The sequence below is a fragment of the Diaporthe batatas genome (genome assembly GCF_019321695.1).
Source record: "Diaporthe batatas strain CRI 302-4 chromosome Unknown Contig00010, whole genome shotgun sequence".
Lineage (NCBI taxonomy): Eukaryota > Fungi > Ascomycota > Sordariomycetes > Diaporthales > Diaporthaceae > Diaporthe > Diaporthe batatas.
The window spans coordinates 1,601,741-1,621,278 of record NW_025408557.1 but is presented as its reverse complement, the minus strand read 5'-3'; the positions used below and the strand labels follow the sequence as shown (position 1 = coordinate 1,621,278).

The window sequence follows — 19,538 nt, the reverse complement described above, 5'->3', positions numbered from 1 at the left end:
AGAGCAACATGTCACGCCCTCGCCTGTTAGGCGACCCAGCACGCACCCCAGCCCACTCCTGTCACCAATCTTATTACGCATTGCTCGGATTCCCATTCGCGGCCACGGCATCTACCCCTCAAGATCCTTATAGAATCAGCTTCGTGTGGGACAAGCTCTTCAAAGTTGTAGAACAATAATCTCGCAGGGCCTACGGGTAACAAGATGACCACGAACTAGGCCGCGGCAAACTCTACAGTGGCATGGCGTGTTTTCCCAAGACGTGGCCATCTCTCTCTATTACAATGTATGTGGTTTCGAGAGTTGTCAGTCACCTCGGATCCACTCACAAGAACACGTCTTTCCTCCCGCTCCTCTCTGAATCAGTAGTAAAATTTGCGGGCCAGTACCATATCAGGGAGTAGTTGCTGGAGTCTGGTCGATCTTTGCACCGCACCTAAATGAACCGAGGCCCGCGTGCGCTTCACTGATCACTAGGAGTGCTCATCGTACATTGATACAGAGCTTTGCTACATATTCCCAAGTGCCCAGCCACCTATGTTTCCCGCAATATCGTCGCTGACAACGCCGGCAACAGAAATTCCAAGAAAGCACTCCGCAGACACCAAGAGGCTTTGGTTCGTCTCATCGACAAGCCCCATCGCCGTTACGCACATAAAATAACCTTCGTCCCGCGCAAGCCGCTCAGACACGCCACGCCCGTCCCGTCAAAAGAGATACTTAACCTCCTTGGAAGAATCAGAAGTGGCACCTCCCAAGACACTCACACGTAGTCATTGGTAGGCGCTTCGTGTCTGTCCATCCTCCCGTCCCAGTAGCTCTGTGAGTGTGAAATCGCGTGTCTGTGGAGACTTGCTCCAACTCCTCCTGTCTGTCACGTCCTCCAAATCGAAATGCCGCCCATGGTCGCAAAAGATTGCATGAGTGCTTCGTCTTCAAAAGTCGTCATGAACGATGTCTTACGCGCGCGAGATCTCACCCAACGGCGCAGCGGAGCATAAAAAGATTGGGCCGTATGCCAGGCCTTAGAAAGCAGGCCAGGCGTGTCTTCAGATCGGAACTTACCTCGCAGATCGGTGGGAATTGTTGGTTTTTCGTCAGTGCTTCAGCTGGTCCACGTTGCTAATCGGGCAGGAATGCGAAGAAAGGGGTATAATAAGGATGGGGAGGGGGTCGATAAATCAGGGTCGAGTATGTGACGGGTGCAGATGCACTACAACTGCACCCAGCACTCGGGCCCAGGGCACACTGGCGATGCAGAGGCCTTGATCAAGTCTGATCTGACAACTACGCCCAGAGAGGCATCTATGTCCGACGACGCTTGGCAACTGGGGCGATGTTAGTAGACGTTCGTGGATCCGTTGCACACGAAGGCTTACTACTATCGTCACCTGGACCAACATCATCCTCGTCTGCTTGTCTGCCTCTCTTGATAGAGAGGCTCGAAGGAGACAGGTCGGTCTGGTTCTGATTTGTAATGTCAACCTCATCGCCGTCGTTGTCGTGCTCGGCCTCGTCATCGTCATTCCAGTGAATCTCGTCGGTTTCAGTCTCTGGAGGGTCTGGCTCCGCCTGTAATGGGGTCTCAAACGAACGGCCGGCATCGATCAATGCATCGGCCGCAGACGTATCGTCACCATGACCTGGGCCTTCTCCGTCGAGGGTCGCCGTGGCACTGGAATTGTGGGATGTCGGCTCGGGGGTGCCGGCAGACGCCGCATATCCTGCAGGCTCGGTCGGCTGCTCTTCGGTCGCTTCGATGTCGAGGTAATCGTCATGTTCCGCTGTGTCGTAGTCTTGCATACTGAAGTCAGCCGGTGTGTTTTCTATGTGCTTGCTATGGTCAAAGTTTGCAGCTGGTGAGTCCCGCGCGCTCACTGACGCTGAGAGATTCCTCGACCAGTCCGCGGTTGCAAGAAGGGCTTGTTGAACGTTGTTCAAAGCGTCTTCAATCAGCTGAGGTTGAGGACCTCGAGTTTCTATCTTAGATTGGACCGTAAAGTGGGCGTGGCTCCCAGCGCCGAAGGAAATGGGCTCAGCCGGCATGCAAGATTCGCATGCACAGATTTCGGACGATGCAGTGCATCTGCTGAGTTCCAAAGAAGAAAGATGCTCACCATCAGTAGGGCCATCGTCGTCCTGCAAGTCTTCATTTTCGGCCTCAGCGTTTGCTTCTGTCCCGGTAGCTTCGTCCCCAAGTTGGGCGCCTTCCTCCGCGTATTGGTCGTCGTCAATTCCGTCATTTGCGACGTCTGCGGCAAGGTCCTCATCCTCGCCTGGCAAGAGGTCAGAGTCCTGTTGGGCTTCGGTCGCGCTCACATCGGGCGGGGCCGGCGGCCCTGCGAGTTCGAGGTCTGCCTGCACTTCATTCAAGAGAGCCTCGTCGTTCTCATCCTCGTAAGCGGGATGATCTGCCGCCATGGGATCATCCGCCGCTTCTTCTTCTGCGAGCCTGGAGTTTGAGATGTCCATGGCCTGCTGTTGACTCTCACTGAGGCGAAAAGGATTGGACGACTGCCCAGCCTCATGTGTCTCACCCAGACCTCCTTCTACTTGGTCATTTGACTCGTTGTCAGAGATGTCATCAGAGTCCGCACCCTGGTGGGCTCCATCGTATTCGTTCGAAGCCTCCTCAATGGCTGTGAGATCCGGAGTTCCCTCGTAGTAGAACCCTACCTCGGATAGCCCCTTGCCATTGCTGGCATTGTTGCTGAGCTCCGTGAGCCGACGCAGACAATTCGGTCTCGTTTCCAGGTATATGTACAGCTCTGGTACCTCGGAAGAATCATCGTCAAGCTTCACAAGTTGATCATACAGCTCTAGAATCTGACCAAAAGTAGTACGCTCTAGGAAGTCATTCGTCGTTGTCTCTCCAAACTCAACTCCGAGCCCGTCCACTTTCACATAAAGTTCATCGAGATCTTGCAGGTCCTCCGTTATGACTTGGCGCACTTTGGTTAGGAAGTCTGATAATGGTTGGGAAAGCACGTCTGCGTTCTCGAAGAAGTAATCATCGGGATCAGCGTTGGGGGACTCCGCAAAGAGGTAGAACTCTGCTGTTCCATAAGACACTCTCACGCGGGGATGCTGCTCTGAGCCCTCAAGTAGCTCATCCTCTTGGCTGCTGACATCGTCCAGACCATGCGCCGTGTCCGCATTGTTCTGGTGCACAGCGGTTTCCGCGAGAGAAGAATCGTCTCCAAGGCTTGCGCTTTGGAGGGCTTCCTCGCTGTGAGGCTCAGCCACCATTCCGTTCTCGGTCGCTTCGTCGGCGTAGCTGCTGTCTACGGGCGGCGGTGCCTCGTCCCCGGACTGACCCGGTCCGATTTGTTCGGCACTAATGCCTTCCTCGTGAAGATCGTCGTGAAAGTGCTCATCCTCCGGGTGCGAAAACTCAGCATGCCCTGTAGCGACCGTCGCATCTTGATCTTGGCCCTCATTGTGCTGATCAGCGTCGACGAGGTCTCTAACCTCTTCTGCGGTGACTTCAACATAATCATCCTCTTGGTACCGGTCACCCTCCCCATACTGTGCTTCGGTTGCTTGCTGGGGTTCTTCGAGTTCGGCGTTGCCTCCTTCCTCATCACCGAATTGGTCGACTTGAACAACAACCGCGGCATCTATCGAGGTTTCAAACGCAGACACCTCTATATCATGCTGACCCTGTTCTTGGCCAGCGATTTGCCCATCGTAAGACTCATGCAAGACTTGCTGCGCGACATGATCCTGTGTCGAGTATGTGCGAGCGTCGGGGAGTGCATCGTTGGTTTCGGTGTCATATGCCACAACGTCATCAGTGGATTCGAGCCCAGCCACTGGGCCATCAATATCGAAATCAAATTCGTCGTCTCGGGTGTCTTCAAGCCCAAATTCTTTGTCGGCCTCCAAAGGCCCCTGCTCCTCCGCTACAACCTCCATCATGTCGTGGCGCAGCTGGGAGCTAGATACGACAAGCTAGCTAAAAGATCAGGTCATCTTACTCGCCGTAATGGCAAGCAGTGTCGGTCGGGTACAGGTTGTGGGGGGCCGTCGTGTTTGTCTGTGGGCACCTGCACCTGCTTCGTCTGAACAAGTTCGTGCTGAGACCTCGACTTCTGGGACATAAAATCCGTTGAGAACTGTGCCAGGCCAAGTTTCAGCAGCGCTGAGTTTCTGGCAGATCAAGGAAATGCGGATCTCAAGGCGATAGCGGGCTGTCGTTGCAGGTCATAGGGAAATTCACAGGGTCGAGTGAGTGGTCAAAGGTTGTGTACGGAGTGTTGACGCGAACGGTCAATGACTTGCCTTTGGCATGGGACAGGCAGTCGCTGCTGACTAAAAACGCTTGCTACCGCGTCTTGCGGATACGTACTTAGGTACCCACCACAGTACCTGAGTGCCTACGGAGTACGGAGTAGATAGCTAGGGACGGACCTCTGCCTGCCGGAGTGGGGCCGCAGCCCAGGTAGCCAGGGGTGGAATGCTCATTACCTAAAGTGACAGAATGCCATTGCCCAGGCCAGCTCGCACGAGCCACCCGGCCAGCTTCAGGACAGCACTATCAATTAATCGCAGCCAGTGTCCTACAGACAACAGCGCAACTCAGCTCCCATACCTCTGGCACGACCACGATCAACCCCCCTTGTCACAGAGTTCTCGACTACGCGCTGGAATCAAGATGGCAAGTCTGGCGACCAAACGGAGCATCTCCCAAGCGGTGATGGCTAACAATTGAGTGCAACAGGTCGTCCTAGCAGCTTCGATCTGCACCCGCGGGGGCAAAGCTGTCCTTTCGCGACAGTTCCGTGAGATGCCCAGGTCGCGCATCGAAGCCCTACTCGCCTCCTTCCCCAAGCTCGCGGACAGCGGGACCCAGCATACGACCGTCGAGCAGGACAACGTCCGATTTGTCTACCAGCCTCTTGACGAGCTGTACATGGTTCTCATTACCAACCGCCAGTCCAACATCCTCCAAGACATCGACTCCCTGCATCTCTTCGCCCAGGTCGTCACCAGCACCTGCAAGAGCCTGGAGGAACGAGAAATCCTGAAGAATTCCTTTGAGCTTCTGAGCGCCTTCGACGAGCTGGTCACCTTGGGGTACAGGGAGAACCTCACCATCAGTCAGATCAAGACCTTCTTGGAGATGGAGAGTCACGAGGAGCGCATCCAGGAGATCATTGCAAGGGTATGAAGCCGTCGCTTGATTTCACCTCCCAATACCCCATCATGTGTGCTGACTTGCTCCAGAACAAAGAACTGGAGGCTACGGAAGAGCGGAAGAGGAAGGCCAAACAACTCGAGATGCAGCGCAAAGAGTCAGCCAGGGGTGCGCGGGGCATGGGCAACGTGCCCAGGACGCCCGTCTATCCCACATATACTGCGCCCAGTCGACCTGCTGCCACCGACACTTACGACACTTACAAAGCTGAGAAGAACAAGTCGAAGTATATCAGCCCCGTCCAGTTGCGTCGTATCAGACACTTGACACTTACACAAGAGACAGATTCACGGCGCCAAAGGGCAAAGGCATGCAACTTGGCAAGAAATCCAAGACAACCGATATGTTCGAGCGAGTACGCGGCGAAATGGGCAACGAAGTCGACGACAGCCCGCTTGTCGCTCCAGCAGCTCCCTCTCCTGTTGCAGCCGAGCCTGCGCCGCGTGCCTCGACGACACTGGACCGCGATGCCATCCACGTCACAATCAACGAGGCGATCAGTGCGAAGCTGTCGAAGGAAGGCGCTGTCGAGTCCATCAGTGTTAGCGGAGATCTGCAGCTGAGGATATCCGACCCATCACTGACCAAGATCAAACTCGACCTGAACGCGCAGCCCACCCACGGCGCGCAGTTCCGAACACATCCAAACGTCGACCGGAACCTCTTCAACAGCTCCAGGACCATCCAGATGGCCAACACAGCGAAAGGGTTCCCGGTTAATAACTCAGTCGGCGTGCTTCGGTGGCGTGCCACTCCAAAGGCAGATGACCCGACCGCGGTGCCAATCAGCTTCACCGTCTGGGTCAACAAGGGTTCTGACGGCAGCTATACGATGACCGTCGAGTACGAGCTGACCGGCGGTGACGCGCTCAAAGATGTGAGCGTCACTATCCCATACTCGACTGCCGAGCCTTCGGTGTCGAGCTTTGATGCCACATATGACGTGTCGGGAGACAGCCTGGAGTGGTCAATCGGCACTGTGGATGACGAGAATCCCAATGGTGCTTTTGAGTTTGAAGCCCAGGCCGACGATGAGAACGAATTCTTCCCAATGCAGGTCCGCTTCTCCAAGACCACGCCATTCGTGGACGTTGATGTAAGTCATCCCCTTGTCGTCGACATGCAGTGTCAGGTTTACTGACAGCATCTCAGGTTTCGTCCGTTGCTCTGGTGGAGATGAACGAGGATGTGACCTTCTCGAAAGAGATCAAATCCATGGCGGACTCTTATGTCATTGAGTAATGCAGGTTTCGCAGGTGTAGAGGAGTTCAACAGTAGCATGCCTTATTAAAAGCCCTCGTTGTGGACACGAAGCAAATGTCTTTGTTCCAGAGTCTGCCATGCACCTTTCTCGATCGTTTCCGCTTTCCAGCTCCTACCCGTGACGAACCCAGTTGACTCGTACAGCCCGGTCACAGGCAATCATGACGGGGCGATCGTGTACCTGATAAACTCCCATGGGACAACGTCCGGGGGACTACCGACTCGTGGAATCACCGCTCATAAAACAAAAGGATAAACTCCAATAGGATCCGCTCCCGCCGAATCCCCTCCCCAATGGAATCAGTTATTGCGGGACAACCTCCCATGCACAAACCTACAACATAATTCTAGTAGGATGATCTCTCACAGCACGATAGGACAACTTTGTTGGGCACCCTGCTAGCGGGTGCCCTACTGGACAGCCACCTAAAAGACACCCCCTCACATCGTCTTGTAGGATAATGGCCTGTCGAGCAGTACAATCCAAGCAAGGCTTCTATAGGATGAATGCTAGGAGATATGTTGAGCGGACGTCTTCACGGAGTGTGCCGGTGTGCCCTTGCAACTTCCAGCGACCACAGTGGAGAAGTCGAAAGCTGCGCGAAAGGGGCAAAGGGAAGGGATGGTTGATCATTGACCGGCTGCCTCGCTGGATATCCTCGGACGATAATTACTGGATGAGACGGACATGAGATCGGCAGGGTACAATGCTGCAGCGCGACATTGGCGTGCTCCTTGCACTACCATCGCAACATGACCCGCTCTCACCACTGTGGTTTGGTTTGTTTGGTTTGTATCAATCGCGCCGCAGTCCATGGCAACCATGCTTGCGAGTTCGAAAGGGGCGGCAAAGAACATTGGCGATCACTGGAGCCAGTCGGCCAGTCGCCCCCCTACCACGGAGACGGGATCACATCTCGATTTTTGCGGGAGCAGCGTGTATCATAGCTCTTGGCAGTGGCCTCACTTATCCTATGACTACTGGCGAGACTGTCGGGAGGTTGTATGCTCTCCCGGCGAAAGGGGCAAGCAGCCAGGGTGACTTAGCCACAGTGGCCTCAGGGTTGGCCTTCTGCGTCAGGTCTTCCAAGGCGCGATTGAACTGTATGCGGTCGTGTTGTGGTCATGCTCGTGCAGTCAAGCTCGAAGAGTCGTAGGGCTCAGCAAGGCTGCGAGGTCGGCCAGGGACCCCAGGGAAGCTTTGACGCACGGGCGTCCTCGGGTTTGCTTGGACCTCTTGACCGACCCTGATGTTGGTTTTGACATGCACCCTGATGAGTGTCTCTCTGGGGCCTGATCTGGTTGATTTTCCTGATCGCTTCGCTTCAGTAGATCAAATACTGGGCAGCTGGGAGGATCATTGGGGATCCACGTTTGGTACGGGCCACGAGGGCAAGACTTGCCGAAGGATCTCCAAGGGGAACGATCATTGATGTTCGTGATCCTCAGCTGGTCCCTCAAGCGAAACCATGTGGTTCCATCCAAGCCATCCTGACCACGACCACAACGGTTGCGTCGGATTTTGAGATGGCAGGCGCCTGTTCGGCTGAATAGTACCACAGACGTGCATGAAGGGCCATAGCCACTTCTCAACCCACACTAGCCAACACAAAACCTCATCCGTCTCAGAGCCTCATCCGCACTCTAGCCCGCCAAGGCCAGCCATGATTGGGCGGGCTCGGTCTCAACAGCCCCAGTCCAGACGATTCCGTCGCAAGAAATCAGACGAGGGGGTCTTTTCGTCGGGAATTTCAGATCAAGTTTATTCGGCCCTGAAAGTCACTTCGATGCGGTCCCGCGGGCAAAGAGGTACAACACCAAGCTTTGTGTTTGGTAGCCTGCCAACCGAACTCGTTCGTGCCCACCCCGGCTGCCCGGCATAGGCGCCCCCTGATCCCAGCCGGTTTTGATGCTTATGCATATCTTCACTAAGCTCTGCATTCCCTTTTCGAGTCACTCCTACGATCGCGAGTATCACTCGCGTAGATCCCCCTCTGGAGACTGGAGCCGGAATGTCGAGAAGCCGGTCTTGGGGGCGGCGCATAGCCCTCTCGACATCATCAAACAACAGGTGGACGGCGGCAATGGGCAAGAACAACCACATATATCCCGAGGGATCCCCACGGTGATGAGGATCATGATCTTCGCATGCCGTCCTCCCAAGGCTTTCCACGATCACATCCGTCGATCCGTAATTCCTGATTTGATTCTTTTAAGCGCCCTAGAGGCTGCTGTTTCGTTCCTTGTATACACATTCATTGTCTACACTCCTTTGATAGGACCAACAGACCAAAAGCATCATCTATACTATCCCAAATAAATATCTTTGCTCAAGATGTTCTTCAGGAATCTCATCACCGCCCTAGTCGGCGTGTCTGTCGTTACTGCTGGTAGGTCGCAAATCTCCAATGGCATTTTTCTCTTGGTCCTCGATGTTTGGCTAATACATACCAGCTCCTGCGTCCGTTGACCGAACTGCAACACCGGTGGAAAGGTCTTTGAAGCACAGGGCCAGATCTCAACAACAGAAGAGAGATATCATTATCCAACAGACGGTGCTCGAGCCCCAGGTCACAGTAATTAACAACAACTTGGACACCATCGCGGCTCTTGCCTTGACTGCAGAGCAACAATTTGCTGCTCTGGTCCAGTCTCAACTTGCTCTTGTGTCAACGGTGGAGACCATCAAGAACAACATCAGAGTCAACCATTTCAAGAACAGTGAGTGCCTTGCTAGGCTCTTTGACGTCAAAATTCTCTCATGCTAATCGGTCTGGCAAACAGGGTGGACGAATGTGAACACCGTCATCGTTGCTGTCACCAATGTCATTGACCAGCGAGATCCCAACAATGTCAACACTCGCTACATGGTCAACCAGCTGTTGGCGGACAATGGTGCACCTGATAAGGAGATCCTCGTCATGCTGAACTCCCCTGAGCCGCTGGTCATCGGACCTGTCCCCACGCCCGCCACATTGAATGTCCCGGGCGTCGCCGGGGTCGGGAATGCCTCTCAGCCCGCTGGCGCGGCTCCTCAAGTCGCTCCGATGGACCCCAATGCGCCGTTTGGCCAGATCAATGGTTCTGTCCTGCTTCCCTTTGGTTCACAGCCACCACAGGCCCCCAGCAACGCTCAGATCTTTGCCGACCCGGCTGCGATCATCCTACCGAACCAAAACGTGTTCGTCGGGGACACGAAACTCATCCAGCAAGATTGCCAGCTCCTCGCTGCTGGGTCTCTCTTCAACCTGCAGGCTCAACTGCTTGCCAACCAGCAAGCCATTGCGCAGGCCCAGCTCGCAGGCCTTGTTCTTGGAACCGCACCCCCGCCCACGATTATCGTGAACGTAAACAATGGCCAGCAGAATGGCAAGGACCAGAATGGCAAGGACCAGAAGGCTCAGGACCAGAAGGCTCAGGACCAGAAGGCTCAGGACCAGAAGGCTCAGGACCAGAAGGCTCAGGACCAGAAGGGCCAGGATCAGAAGGGCCAGGATCAGAAGGGCCAGGATCAAGCCCAGCCTCAAGCCCAGCCGCCAGCTGACCAGAATGCTGAGGGACAGGCCCAACCACCTGCTGATCCAGCTCAGCAACCAGCTGAGCCACAGGCTGCTCAGCCGGCCCCGGCCCCGGCTCCATCGGGAGAGTAAAGCGGGGGTTACGTGTAGGTGTGCGATCGTAAAGAACGATCGGATCACCTTGCGCGAGATTCGAAGTCATCAGCGCTCAATAGTCTGGCTTGTTTTATTCTAAATGTTAATTATCGCCATGTCCGTATATACCATATCTCAATAGAAGCGAATGAGACCCAATTTCACTATATGAGAATCTCTCTACAGGACCATCAGTGGCGAGCCTGGTAGTGATTTACTAATTCAGTATATCTTTGCAGCTCATTTGAGACTTGGGTGGATTAATGGTCGGCCTACAAAGACTGCCAGGGAGTCCAGGAAACACCCAAAAGGATTTCAGTCCGTCAGCCACAATACCCGTACGGCTCATTTCACTGGGAGGCAGCCCACAACGGGCAACCAATTGATATCAATTGGCGCCATTGTGGTGAGGAGTCGAATATCTCGCCAGTGATGAATACCGCAAGGGCCAGGACGCTGTGGTTGTGTGACTCTCCTCAGAACCTGGGACCTTGGATATGAACCCAGGGCTTGGAAACGGCTAGCGGGCGATCACACTGCCCCTGCACCAAATGCGTGTGAGGTGTCGAGCCTTGTGACGACCACTCTTTGCAGTGAGAAGTGTCCAATGAGCTCGTTCGCCAGACCCCGGAGTGCATTAAGCAGGTGGCTTTTCTTGACTGCAGGTGCCAAGGCTGTATTAGATGTAGTCTTTGCGGACAGGGCTGTAGAGTTGACGTCCAAAAGGATATATCATCCACTTGACAACACTCTGGGAGTCGCAGCACAAAATGCTGCTAACTTTGAAGGGATACCAGAGATTTCAGAAGTAATCTCTGATATGAATTAACCAAAAGGAATTTCCATCCAATGTGAGCAAAAATTGGACTCGCCTTGGGTTGATTGGGCCTTCCCGGGAAACACGGTGAAAGGTGAAGAATATGCAAAAAGTTACATGTGCCTCCAGTGCAGCTGACCACGGCAGTACGGGTAGGGGGGGATTTCCCTATACCTAGGTGACTATGGCAGTTTGCAAAAGACGTCTGCTGAAGTAAAAGAAAACCCGAAAAAAAGAATGGTACCATTAAGGCATCACACGACTAGGAGAATGTTAGAATTTGGGTGAAAACATAACCAAGTATGTTGAGAGGGCTTACCCATGACGCGAGTCGAACGCGCAATCTTCAGAGAGGATGATTTCAACCGAAATCTGACGCCTTAGCCATTAGGCCACACGGCCGATTGTGAGACAGGGATTCTCCGAAGCTTTACATCACTGACACTAGGATCAGGCTGGCTGGTGGAGTCCGGGGACGGGACATGCGGGGCGGCTTGTGATGATATCTGTGGGCTAGTACTTACCACTACCTGGGTACTTACTTTAGTGGATTACTGTTGTTGTGATGAGAATTGATGTTGGAGGAGTAGTAATCTGTATTCGGTAGATGCCAAAGTGTCAGCGTAGTAACAGCCGCTGTCCTACCGGATGACGGCCCGGGCTGGTACCTGTGCGGTGGATTACTACGACATTGTGGCGGACCGTTTGGCAGGATTCCGGAATGGATGAGGGTGCTCTGTTCAGCATCCACCTGGTCATATACACGGCAGCTGCCACCAGCAAAGTATTGCCATTGGCGGTAGGTGTTGTGATTGGTGGCACTGCCCACAGTCGACCTGCCTTTTTATTTTTGCTTTCGGCAGCGGCACGGAATCACAGTAACCCACCACTTCTCCATCGAGACACGCAGACTGGCAGACAGATAGGCAGACAGGCAGACAGGTCCCGGCAGCCACAATGCCACCCACCCACCCCGTCGTCACCGAGCACATCGCAGCGCCACGTGCAGTCGCCCAGACCATCAGAGACATATGTAAAATGGACCATCGCCACGAGCGTGGCAGCGGCAGCGTGCTAGCCAGGTAGCCTGCAAACAAACGGCCGACTAGCTTGCCGCATCGTTTGGGCGATGGGCGATTATCATCGACGTCGTAGCCATCCATGGATCCGTCCCAAGTGCCGAGATTGATCCTCCTCGAGCCAACCAAGAATGATCTACCCGGAATGTCCGCCCTTGGCTACGGCAACACCCACGGCAGCGGTCTCTTCTCTTCTTCTCTTTTGCTTTCTCATGCTGGTCCCTGGAGGGATGCGAAATGGGCATCAAGTGATTCGACCAGAAACCGCGCCCAGGCACATGACTTGTTCCTGATTCATCAAAGTACAACGCTGAAGCTTGGGACACCAACGGGCTCCCTTACCGGGTTTGGTAATATCGCGGACCCTATGTCCGCGACAAAAGCAGGCGATGAAGGGGCGGATTGGACTGGTGGTCTCGGCGGTCGTCGACTTCAGCCGGTTGCCAAGCATGCATCCCCCTGCCATGGCATGGCCACAAGCTGTCTGCCTGTCTGCCATACGCTGGTAGTGTAGTTGCTTGGGTAGGTCTGTCTGCACAGATACTGTACAGTACCTGCGTCTAATCTCTATGTTGTCTACGACGCCACACATACACCCTGGTCAAGACTCGTCAACCTCCACGAACCAGCGGCTCAGTTCCTCCACAACCCAGTCAGCACACCACTTCATCACATTGTCGGCCTACGGCGCGCTTGAGCTGCCACTCGTGCCGGCCGTGGAGACAGCGGCAGGGCGGGTGCCCAGAACTGCGGAACGAGAGGGCCCAAGCCGCGGCGGGCGGCTGGATGGTTTGCTCCCTCCGTGGGATTTAATATATTTCGTGGTCCTTTTTCTCCTAGCGTCTCGCGGTCGCTTGTCACGCGTTACATCTCAAATTGATTACACGCACAAATTGAGATGCGGACGGGGGCGTCCGTCGCACCAGCCTACCGGGCAAATTCCAAGGTTCCCTTCTCGTGGCCAGACCCCAGTCGGTTCATCCGTACGCACCGGATGGCAGCCATGGGGCGAACATGCTTCTTGGAGCTGGCCAGGCGCCATACACCCGGAGGGTGCTTATCAGGCCGGGGGAATTCATATTAAACCGCCATGCCGGCAGCAAGCGAGAGCGCGGTATGCAATTGAAAGCTCTCTTCAACTCGCTGGCGATATAGCCTCACAGGACTTGGCGCCCGACTCTTGCATTCACAGGCACCATGGGGATCCTCAGTCGTCTTTCCCTGTTGGCCCTGGCCGCAGCGCCATGTAAGTGATGGCCACCCTGAGGCTGCAAATGATGGACCGGCCGGCCTCAGAAGTTGCTGACGGCAGACAGTCCTCGAGACAGCATGGGCACAGTCAGCGACAGCAGTCGTGTACAAAGACCCAACAACGGGAATCATCTTTGATACATGGACCGTCCCAGAGGGCTCTACGAAGGGTACATGGACCTTCGGTGCCGCCCTTCCATCGAATGCTCTCACGACGGACGCGACAGAGTTCATCGGTTATATAGTGAGTGAACTCGACAAGCGGGGTCTGAGAGATGTTGTCCTTCACTCACCAACACGTTCCGTTCACAGCAATGTGCTTCTCCGGACCCAACCAAGCAAGGGTGGTGTGGCATGTCCCTGGGGGGCTCCATGACAAACTCGCTGCTGCTCACGATATGGCCAAACAACGGGCAGATCTTGCACTCATTCCGTTATGCCACAGGCTATGTGATGCCTGACGTATACACCGGAAATGCCACCCTGACCCAGATATCGTCCACTATCAACTCGACGCACTACAGCCTCATCTTCCGCTGCCAGGGCTGTCTACAATGGGACCAGGGCGGTGCCACCGGCAGCGTCTCTACGAGCTCCAAGTTCTGGCTCCTCGGATGGGCGCAGGCCAACCCTGCCCCCGGCAACCCGACCTGCCCCAACCAGATCACCCTCGACCAGCACGACAACGGACAGAGTCTCTTCCCCGCCACCATCGACGCGAATGCGGCCAACCCTTCGTACTCGGCCTGGGCTGCGCTTGCCACCAAGACCGTGACTGGTAGCTGTGGTGGCGGCGGCACAACCGGCGTGCCAACGGCGACAACCACGTCCGTGCCGACACAGACGACCGTCCCTGGCACGCCGGTCCCAACCGCAACCTACGACTACATTGTTGTGGGTGCTGGGGCTGGCGGCATCCCCATCGCGGACAAGCTCAGCGAGTCCGGCAAGAGCGTCCTCCTCATCGAGAAGGGGCCGCCATCCTCAGGCCGGTGGGGCGGGCAGGTGAAGCCAGCCTGGCTCGGCGGGACCAACCTCACCCGCTTCGACGTTCCCGGTCTCTGCAACCAGATCTGGCACGACTCGGCGGGTATCGCCTGCTCGGACACGGACCAGATGGCCGGCTGCGTCCTCGGCGGCGGCACTGCTGTCAATGCTGGCCTCTGGTGGAAGCCCAACACCGTTGACTGGGACTACAACTTCCCCAACGGCTGGAAGGCAGCAGACATGAGCGCCGCCACCAGCCGGGTCTTCTCGAGGATCCCGGGGACAGACCACCCCTCGATGGACGGGCAGCTGTACCTCCAGCAGGGATTCGACGTCATCTCCAGCGGGCTCAAGACGGCCGGATGGGCTTCTGTGACGGCCAACAACGTGCCCAACCAGAAGAACCGCACCTATGCCCACACGCCCTACATGTTCAGCAACGGCGAGCGAGGCGGTCCCATGGCGACGTACCTGGTGAGCGCCAGCGCCAGGAAGAACTTCAAGCTCTGGACGGGCACCTCGGTCAAGAGGGTGATTCGCTCGGGGGGCCACATCACCGGCATCGAGGTCGAGCCATACCTCAGTGGCGGCTACGCGGGCGTCGTCAACGTCACCGCCATCACGGGCCGCGTCGTGCTCTCCGCAGGCACCTTCGGCTCCGCGAAGCTGCTCATGCGCAGCGGCATCGGCCCGGCCGACCAGCTTGCCGTGGTGCAGAAGTCGGTCGATGGGCCGACCATGATCGGCAACCAGTCGTGGATCAACCTGCCCGTCGGCTACAACCTCGAGGACCATACCAACACCGACACCGTCATCCAGCACCCCAACGTGACCTTTTACGACTTCTACGAGGCCTTTGACACGCCCAACGTTACCGACAAGGACAAGTACCTCAGCAAGCGCTCCGGTATCCTGGCGCAGGCGGCGCCCAACATCGGCCCCATGTTCTGGGACCAGATCGTCGGCGCCGACGGCATCACGCGGCAGCTGCAGTGGACGGCGCGCGTCGAGGGGAGCGCGGGGACGCCCGACGGCAAGGCCATGACCATGTCGCAGTACCTCGGCCGCGGCGCCACCTCGCGCGGCCGCACGACCATCACCTCGGGCCTGGGCATGGTGGTGTCGACCCTCCCCTACCTCCGCGACAAGAACGACGTCGCCGCCGTCATCCAGGGCATCAAGAACCTGCAGGCCGCGCTCAAGTCCGTGGCCAACCTGACCTGGGCCTACCCGGACCCCTCCACCAGCGTCGAGGACTTTGTCAACAACATGGTCGTCTCCTACAGCAACCGCCGCGCCAACCACTGGATCGGCAGCGCCAAGCTGGGCACCGACGATGGCCGTAATGGCGGCTCTGCCGTTGTTGACGTCAACACCAAGGTCTACGGTACTGACAACCTGTTCGTCGTCGACGCGAGCATCTTCCCCGGCCATGTCACCACCAACCCGTCCGCTTACATCGTCACCGCCGCCGAGAAGGCGTCCGAGAAGATCATTGCTCTTGCTGCCAACGCGGCCAACGCCCGCTACGCCCAGTGCGGCGGGCAGCAGTGGACCGGGAGCTTCACCTGTGCCGCGCCTTACACCTGCCAGTGGCAGAATGCTTATTACTCCCAGGTATGTGCCATGCCATGCACCCCCTTCCTCTTCATACTCATAAACTCCTTCTCTTCCTCAATCTTGCCGGCTCTTGCTAACAATTGGTATTATAGTGTCTCTGAGATTAGCCTGGGGTAAGGCAAGACAAGATGGCCCTTTGATTTTTGTTTTGTTCTATTTGTATATACTTATCATAGCAGTAAATAAGCCCAATCACATACTCTCTAGATATGTCTCCATTTCTTGTGCTACATCAACTGGCCCTTGTGGATGACAACCTGTCTCCGTCATGGTGTCATCTGTCCGGATACCCCTTTTCTCGGGAGAGAAGGGGGTTCCATGTTGAGAACCGCGTTAGCTACCATTTGTCCAATATAGAAAGGGCCATAATTCATGATGCCCCCCTTGTATCTAAATCGTAGTGGTAAGCGACGGTAAGCGACCGCGCGCCTTGGCTCCGCGTGGAATTCATTTCCCTTCCTCTCCCTGTTACCTGGTTCATAGAATTGATTGTGGCACGTGTTGTACCCCAATGCAGAACAATCGCATTAGGGGACTACGGGTTTTGGTGCGAGCCCTGGAGGGCAATTGAAGTGCAAGTCCAAGACTACATGCACTGTCTATCGTACAGTACAGAAAAGATGACCAAATTTCAAAACACAGACAAGTGTATAACAAAACCGGGCTTTGCCCCTTTATGAACTACCAACTAGCATAATGAATTGCCCAACCCTCAGAACGCCATGTGCAAGCCAACCCAGCTCTCATCCACCCTACGGCTCCGGCCAGACGTCTCTCTATTTCTCGCGGCCGTGACCAGTAGGAGTGAGGGGGAATATACATTTCAGCTACCTGGGATGGGCTGCTTGGGAAGAGGACAGAATAGGGGGCGCGCGAAATGTCAGAATGGTGGACAGACGCGAGCACCTCTTTGTTGTCTTTTGAAAACTCTCTCTATGCAACGCTCTCACTTGTTGTCCTCTGGCTCAGTATCCGTATTAGTCGCGCTTGTATCCTCTTCCTCCTCCTCCGTGCCGGACTCCTCGTCAGACTCCTCCTCGGCAGGCTTCTTCTTCTTTGGTGGTGGTGGTGCACCGCCCTTGGCCGCGTTCATTATACCAGCAATAGAATCTGTCGGGCTTGTTAGCATTCGGATCTCAACAGGGTCTGGTCCGGGCGGGGAAGGCTTACCTTCATCTGGCTCGCTGATCTCGTCCTCGGCCGCCATTGCCGCAGCCTTGCTCGCCTCCTCCACCACGAGGGTCACCTCCATCTTCGTGTCAAAGCCTACGTAGCTGTCACAGGCTACGTGCATAACGAACGTGTAGTGACCCGCCTGTGGCGGCGCGGCAAACTGCGCCTTGAGCGTGACCATGTTGAACGTGGGCGTCTTTCCATCCTCCTCGAAGATCGGGGCGTCGAACTGTGTGAAGGTGAAGGGAGGCACGGCCATCTTTCCTTGTTTCGAGTCTGACAGGAATACGTGCCACCTAGGAGAGTGCTCACGACCAAAGTACGGCGAGAACGCCAGAGAGGGCAGGATTGGCTTATCGTCACCCACTACGGGTACCGGCTTTCCGTCGGCGCCCTTGACAGTCTTCTTTTTCTTGCCCAGGATCGCGTCCAGGTCATCTTCTGCGGGGTCCACATCGACAAGGTCAAGCTCGTTGACCTCGGGGACATTCTCGGAGCCAGGGGGGATGATACGGCCCTTCACAACCAGAGTGACCAGAGAGGACGGGATGATGAAGCGCTCGCCGGTGACCTTGAAGAAAGCCTTTGCGACTCGCAGGTATGGTAGTTGCTTGGCGACACTGACTGCAGTCTTATACTGCTCCTCAGTGAGCAGGCCCTTTCCAACGGCAAGTGCTCGTCGCTTGGAGTCTGGCTGGTCCATGAACTTTTGCAGGGTGGTAGGCACCTTCGAGTCACCATCCACAGCCTTGGCGATAGCAGGTGTGAAGAAGGGAAGTTGCAGGAGAGGAGAAGCGACCGGGGACAGGGCTTGGATCAGCCGTTGGCTGGCGTGGAAGGAGGCGAGAATCGGAGCGGTGAATCCGAAAGCGATAGCGATTGCAGTGAAAGACTTGACCAGCGACTCGGCGATGGGCGCAACCTCGAACTTTTGCTTCTCCAGGGCCGGGTCATCCAGCTCGACACGGCCCAGGTAAGCCCACAGGAGGGCCAGAGTCTTCCTCCTGACCCCGTTGTCGAGGTCTTCCAGTGCCTCCCTCTCCTTGGGCGAAAGGCCGGCTGCGGTGGACAGGCCTTCGCCCGGAGCGAGGATGCGCGACTCGATCTTCGAGAGGCCAGCGTCTGCCTTGTCACCCTTCAGAACAGCGGCAAATTCCTTTCCAGTGCTCAGTGCGGTGATGACCCCGCCAACGTCGACATCGTTCTTGTATTCCTTGAACAGGCTGTTGGCGCTCTCCATGAGAATACCCTCCTTGGATCGCCGCTGAGTGCCGTACCACCAGGATCCAACGTAGTAAGGGAGCATGACGCCGAACAGTAGGAAGTAGACCAGCACGACATACTTGCCGTTGCCGTCCGATACCATCAGTTTAGGCAGGGCGATACCGATGCTCATGCTCTGCCTTCCGTCCGGGTGGCCATACTGGATGTAGTTGTTGCGCACCTCCTCGTCGGTCAACGCCTGGTACGCCTTTGAGATTTCGACGTAGCGATCGTTCAGCGACTCGATTGTCTCGTTCTTGGCTGGGTCGGGCTTGACCTTGTCGGGGTGGAACTTCAAAGACAGTTTCCTGTAGTGAGACTTGATGGCCTTTTCGGTGGCGGACTGTAGATGTTGTTAGCCATGTAGGGACACCAGAGATGCCACGTATATAGAGGTGTGTGCGCGGAGGGGGGGTGGGCGACTTACCTCGCTGATGCCCAGGATGTCATATGGATTCCACACCCTCTGGATGGCGGGCGTCTCGACATAATGGATGAGATAGAGGGTGTAGGCCATAACAGCCCACCCCAGGAGGACAAACAATGTCAGGCCCAGCCGCCTGTTTTGTTTCCTGTCCTTGGCCCGTTGTGAAGCGACGAGGTCGGCATGTTTGGGTTTGTAGTCCGTCTGAACCCGGGGGAACAGCTTCGAGGGGTCGTTTATAGATCCCTTGAGGAGAAAGTATGTGGCTGGGAGTGTCGTGATCGCTGTGACCGTGAACGCGAAGAACGGCCACATGGACGCGTCCGTGTCATAATCGTAGCTAGACATGGTCGCCGATTTGTGGACTGGTGACGATCAATGCTGGTCGGGGTTGCGCCGTGCAGGCGAGGGGCGAGGCAAGAGCTCGCAAAAGTGGTCGGGAGCGGCCAGCAGGCTGCGACTGGGAGATGAAAGGAACGTAGTTGTGGGCGTCACAAGAAAAGAACACACCCAGGACGGGTGAAAGAACCAGGCACGCCTGCAGGTAAGAGGTTGTAAAAGAAAGCGACGCAGGTCTGCAGCCTGAGTGTAGTGTCGCTGGTTGAAGATGGGTGAGATGCGCAGCCAGAGGAAGCTTGCGATTAGGAAATGTGTCCTACAAAAACGAACAGGGATGGTGTGTAGCGGCTACGGGGATGCTGCCACGCCAACACGCTAAAATGCTTGAGGCCACTTGTGCACTACCGCATTAGACAGCCAGGGACTCGGCAAGCGGGCCTCACTTCAGCCCTGGGGCAAACGGAACAGC

At 55.9% G+C, this 19,538-nt stretch overlaps 6 protein-coding genes across 6 annotated transcripts; 3 read left to right on the top strand and 3 right to left on the bottom strand.

The window, feature by feature from the left end:
• Positions 1-274: 274 nt before the first annotated feature.
• KVR01_008584 (uncharacterized protein) lies at positions 275-4,275 on the bottom strand. Its single transcript, XM_044789056.1, has 3 exons — positions 2,118-4,275; positions 1,380-1,796; positions 275-1,328 (listed from the first exon to the last, which is right to left on the bottom strand). The coding sequence occupies exons 1-3, from the start codon at positions 3,919-3,921 to the stop codon at positions 1,306-1,308; spliced, it is 2,244 nt and encodes a 747-aa protein (XP_044642351.1). The 5' UTR covers positions 3,922-4,275; the 3' UTR covers positions 275-1,305.
• A 202-nt stretch (positions 4,276-4,477) lies between these two features.
• Positions 4,478-6,511, top strand: KVR01_008776 (coatomer subunit delta). Its single transcript, XM_044793250.1, has 5 exons — positions 4,478-4,660; positions 4,724-5,167; positions 5,230-5,426; positions 5,486-6,296; positions 6,353-6,511. The coding sequence occupies exons 1-5, from the start codon at positions 4,484-4,486 to the stop codon at positions 6,440-6,442; spliced, it is 1,719 nt and encodes a 572-aa protein (XP_044642543.1). The 5' UTR covers positions 4,478-4,483; the 3' UTR covers positions 6,443-6,511.
• Positions 6,512-6,630: 119 nt separating this feature from the next.
• Positions 6,631-10,113, top strand: KVR01_008600 (uncharacterized protein; the record flags this gene model as incomplete). Its single annotated transcript, XM_044782872.1, has 3 exons — positions 6,631-8,853; positions 8,918-9,184; positions 9,248-10,113. The coding sequence occupies exons 1-3, from the start codon at positions 8,799-8,801 to the stop codon at positions 10,111-10,113; spliced, it is 1,188 nt and encodes a 395-aa protein (XP_044642367.1). The 5' UTR covers positions 6,631-8,798.
• Positions 10,114-10,501: 388 nt separating this feature from the next.
• KVR01_008418 (uncharacterized protein) lies at positions 10,502-11,460 on the bottom strand. The gene is made up of 2 exons (XM_044793012.1): positions 10,989-11,225; positions 10,502-10,775 (listed from the first exon to the last, which is right to left on the bottom strand). Exons 1-2 carry the CDS (start codon positions 11,178-11,180, stop codon positions 10,593-10,595), a joined length of 375 nt encoding a protein of 124 aa, XP_044642185.1. The 5' UTR covers positions 11,181-11,225; the 3' UTR covers positions 10,502-10,592.
• Positions 11,461-12,529: 1,069 nt separating this feature from the next.
• On the top strand, positions 12,530-16,070 carry KVR01_008592 (uncharacterized protein). The gene is made up of 4 exons (XM_044789835.1): positions 12,530-13,258; positions 13,329-13,507; positions 13,576-15,867; positions 15,963-16,070. The coding sequence occupies exons 1-4, from the start codon at positions 13,210-13,212 to the stop codon at positions 15,969-15,971; spliced, it is 2,529 nt and encodes an 842-aa protein (XP_044642359.1). The 5' UTR covers positions 12,530-13,209; the 3' UTR covers positions 15,972-16,070.
• Positions 16,071-16,499: 429 nt separating this feature from the next.
• KVR01_008828 (uncharacterized protein) lies at positions 16,500-19,385 on the bottom strand. Its single transcript, XM_044786473.1, has 3 exons — positions 18,734-19,385; positions 17,041-18,649; positions 16,500-16,980 (listed from the first exon to the last, which is right to left on the bottom strand). The coding sequence occupies exons 1-3, from the start codon at positions 19,076-19,078 to the stop codon at positions 16,817-16,819; spliced, it is 2,118 nt and encodes a 705-aa protein (XP_044642595.1). The 5' UTR covers positions 19,079-19,385; the 3' UTR covers positions 16,500-16,816.
• Positions 19,386-19,538: the final 153 nt, after the last annotated feature.

Coding starts and splice junctions, on each gene's coding strand:
- KVR01_008584 (XM_044789056.1), bottom strand. CDS start 3,921: ATGATGGAGGTTGTAGCGGAGGAGCAGGGGCCTTTGGAGGCCGACAAA. Junction 1,797..2,117: donor CGACGATGGCCCTACTGATG/GTGAGCATCTTT, acceptor TCAGTATGCAAG/ACTACGACACAGCGGAACAT. Junction 1,329..1,379: donor TGGTCCAGGTGACGATAGTA/GTAAGCCTTCGT, acceptor ACATCGCCCCAG/TTGCCAAGCGTCGTCGGACA.
- KVR01_008776 (XM_044793250.1), top strand. CDS start 4,484: ATGCCATTGCCCAGGCCAGCTCGCACGAGCCACCCGGCCAGCTTCAGG. Junction 5,427..5,485: donor GCTGAGAAGAACAAGTCGAA/GTATATCAGCCC, acceptor CACAAGAGACAG/ATTCACGGCGCCAAAGGGCA. Junction 6,297..6,352: donor CGCCATTCGTGGACGTTGAT/GTAAGTCATCCC, acceptor ACAGCATCTCAG/GTTTCGTCCGTTGCTCTGGT.
- KVR01_008418 (XM_044793012.1), bottom strand. CDS start 11,180: ATGGTACCATTCTTTTTTTCGGGTTTTCTTTTACTTCAGCAGACGTCT. Junction 10,776..10,988: donor GAAGGCCCAATCAACCCAAG/GCGAGTCCAATT, acceptor TGGCACCTGCAG/TCAAGAAAAGCCACCTGCTT.
- KVR01_008592 (XM_044789835.1), top strand. CDS start 13,210: ATGGGGATCCTCAGTCGTCTTTCCCTGTTGGCCCTGGCCGCAGCGCCA. Junction 13,259..13,328: donor GGCCCTGGCCGCAGCGCCAT/GTAAGTGATGGC, acceptor GACGGCAGACAG/TCCTCGAGACAGCATGGGCA. Junction 13,508..13,575: donor CAGAGTTCATCGGTTATATA/GTGAGTGAACTC, acceptor TTCCGTTCACAG/CAATGTGCTTCTCCGGACCC.
- KVR01_008828 (XM_044786473.1), bottom strand. CDS start 19,078: ATGTCTAGCTACGATTATGACACGGACGCGTCCATGTGGCCGTTCTTC. Junction 18,650..18,733: donor ACATCCTGGGCATCAGCGAG/GTAAGTCGCCCA, acceptor CAACATCTACAG/TCCGCCACCGAAAAGGCCAT. Junction 16,981..17,040: donor GATCAGCGAGCCAGATGAAG/GTAAGCCTTCCC, acceptor CAAGCCCGACAG/ATTCTATTGCTGGTATAATG.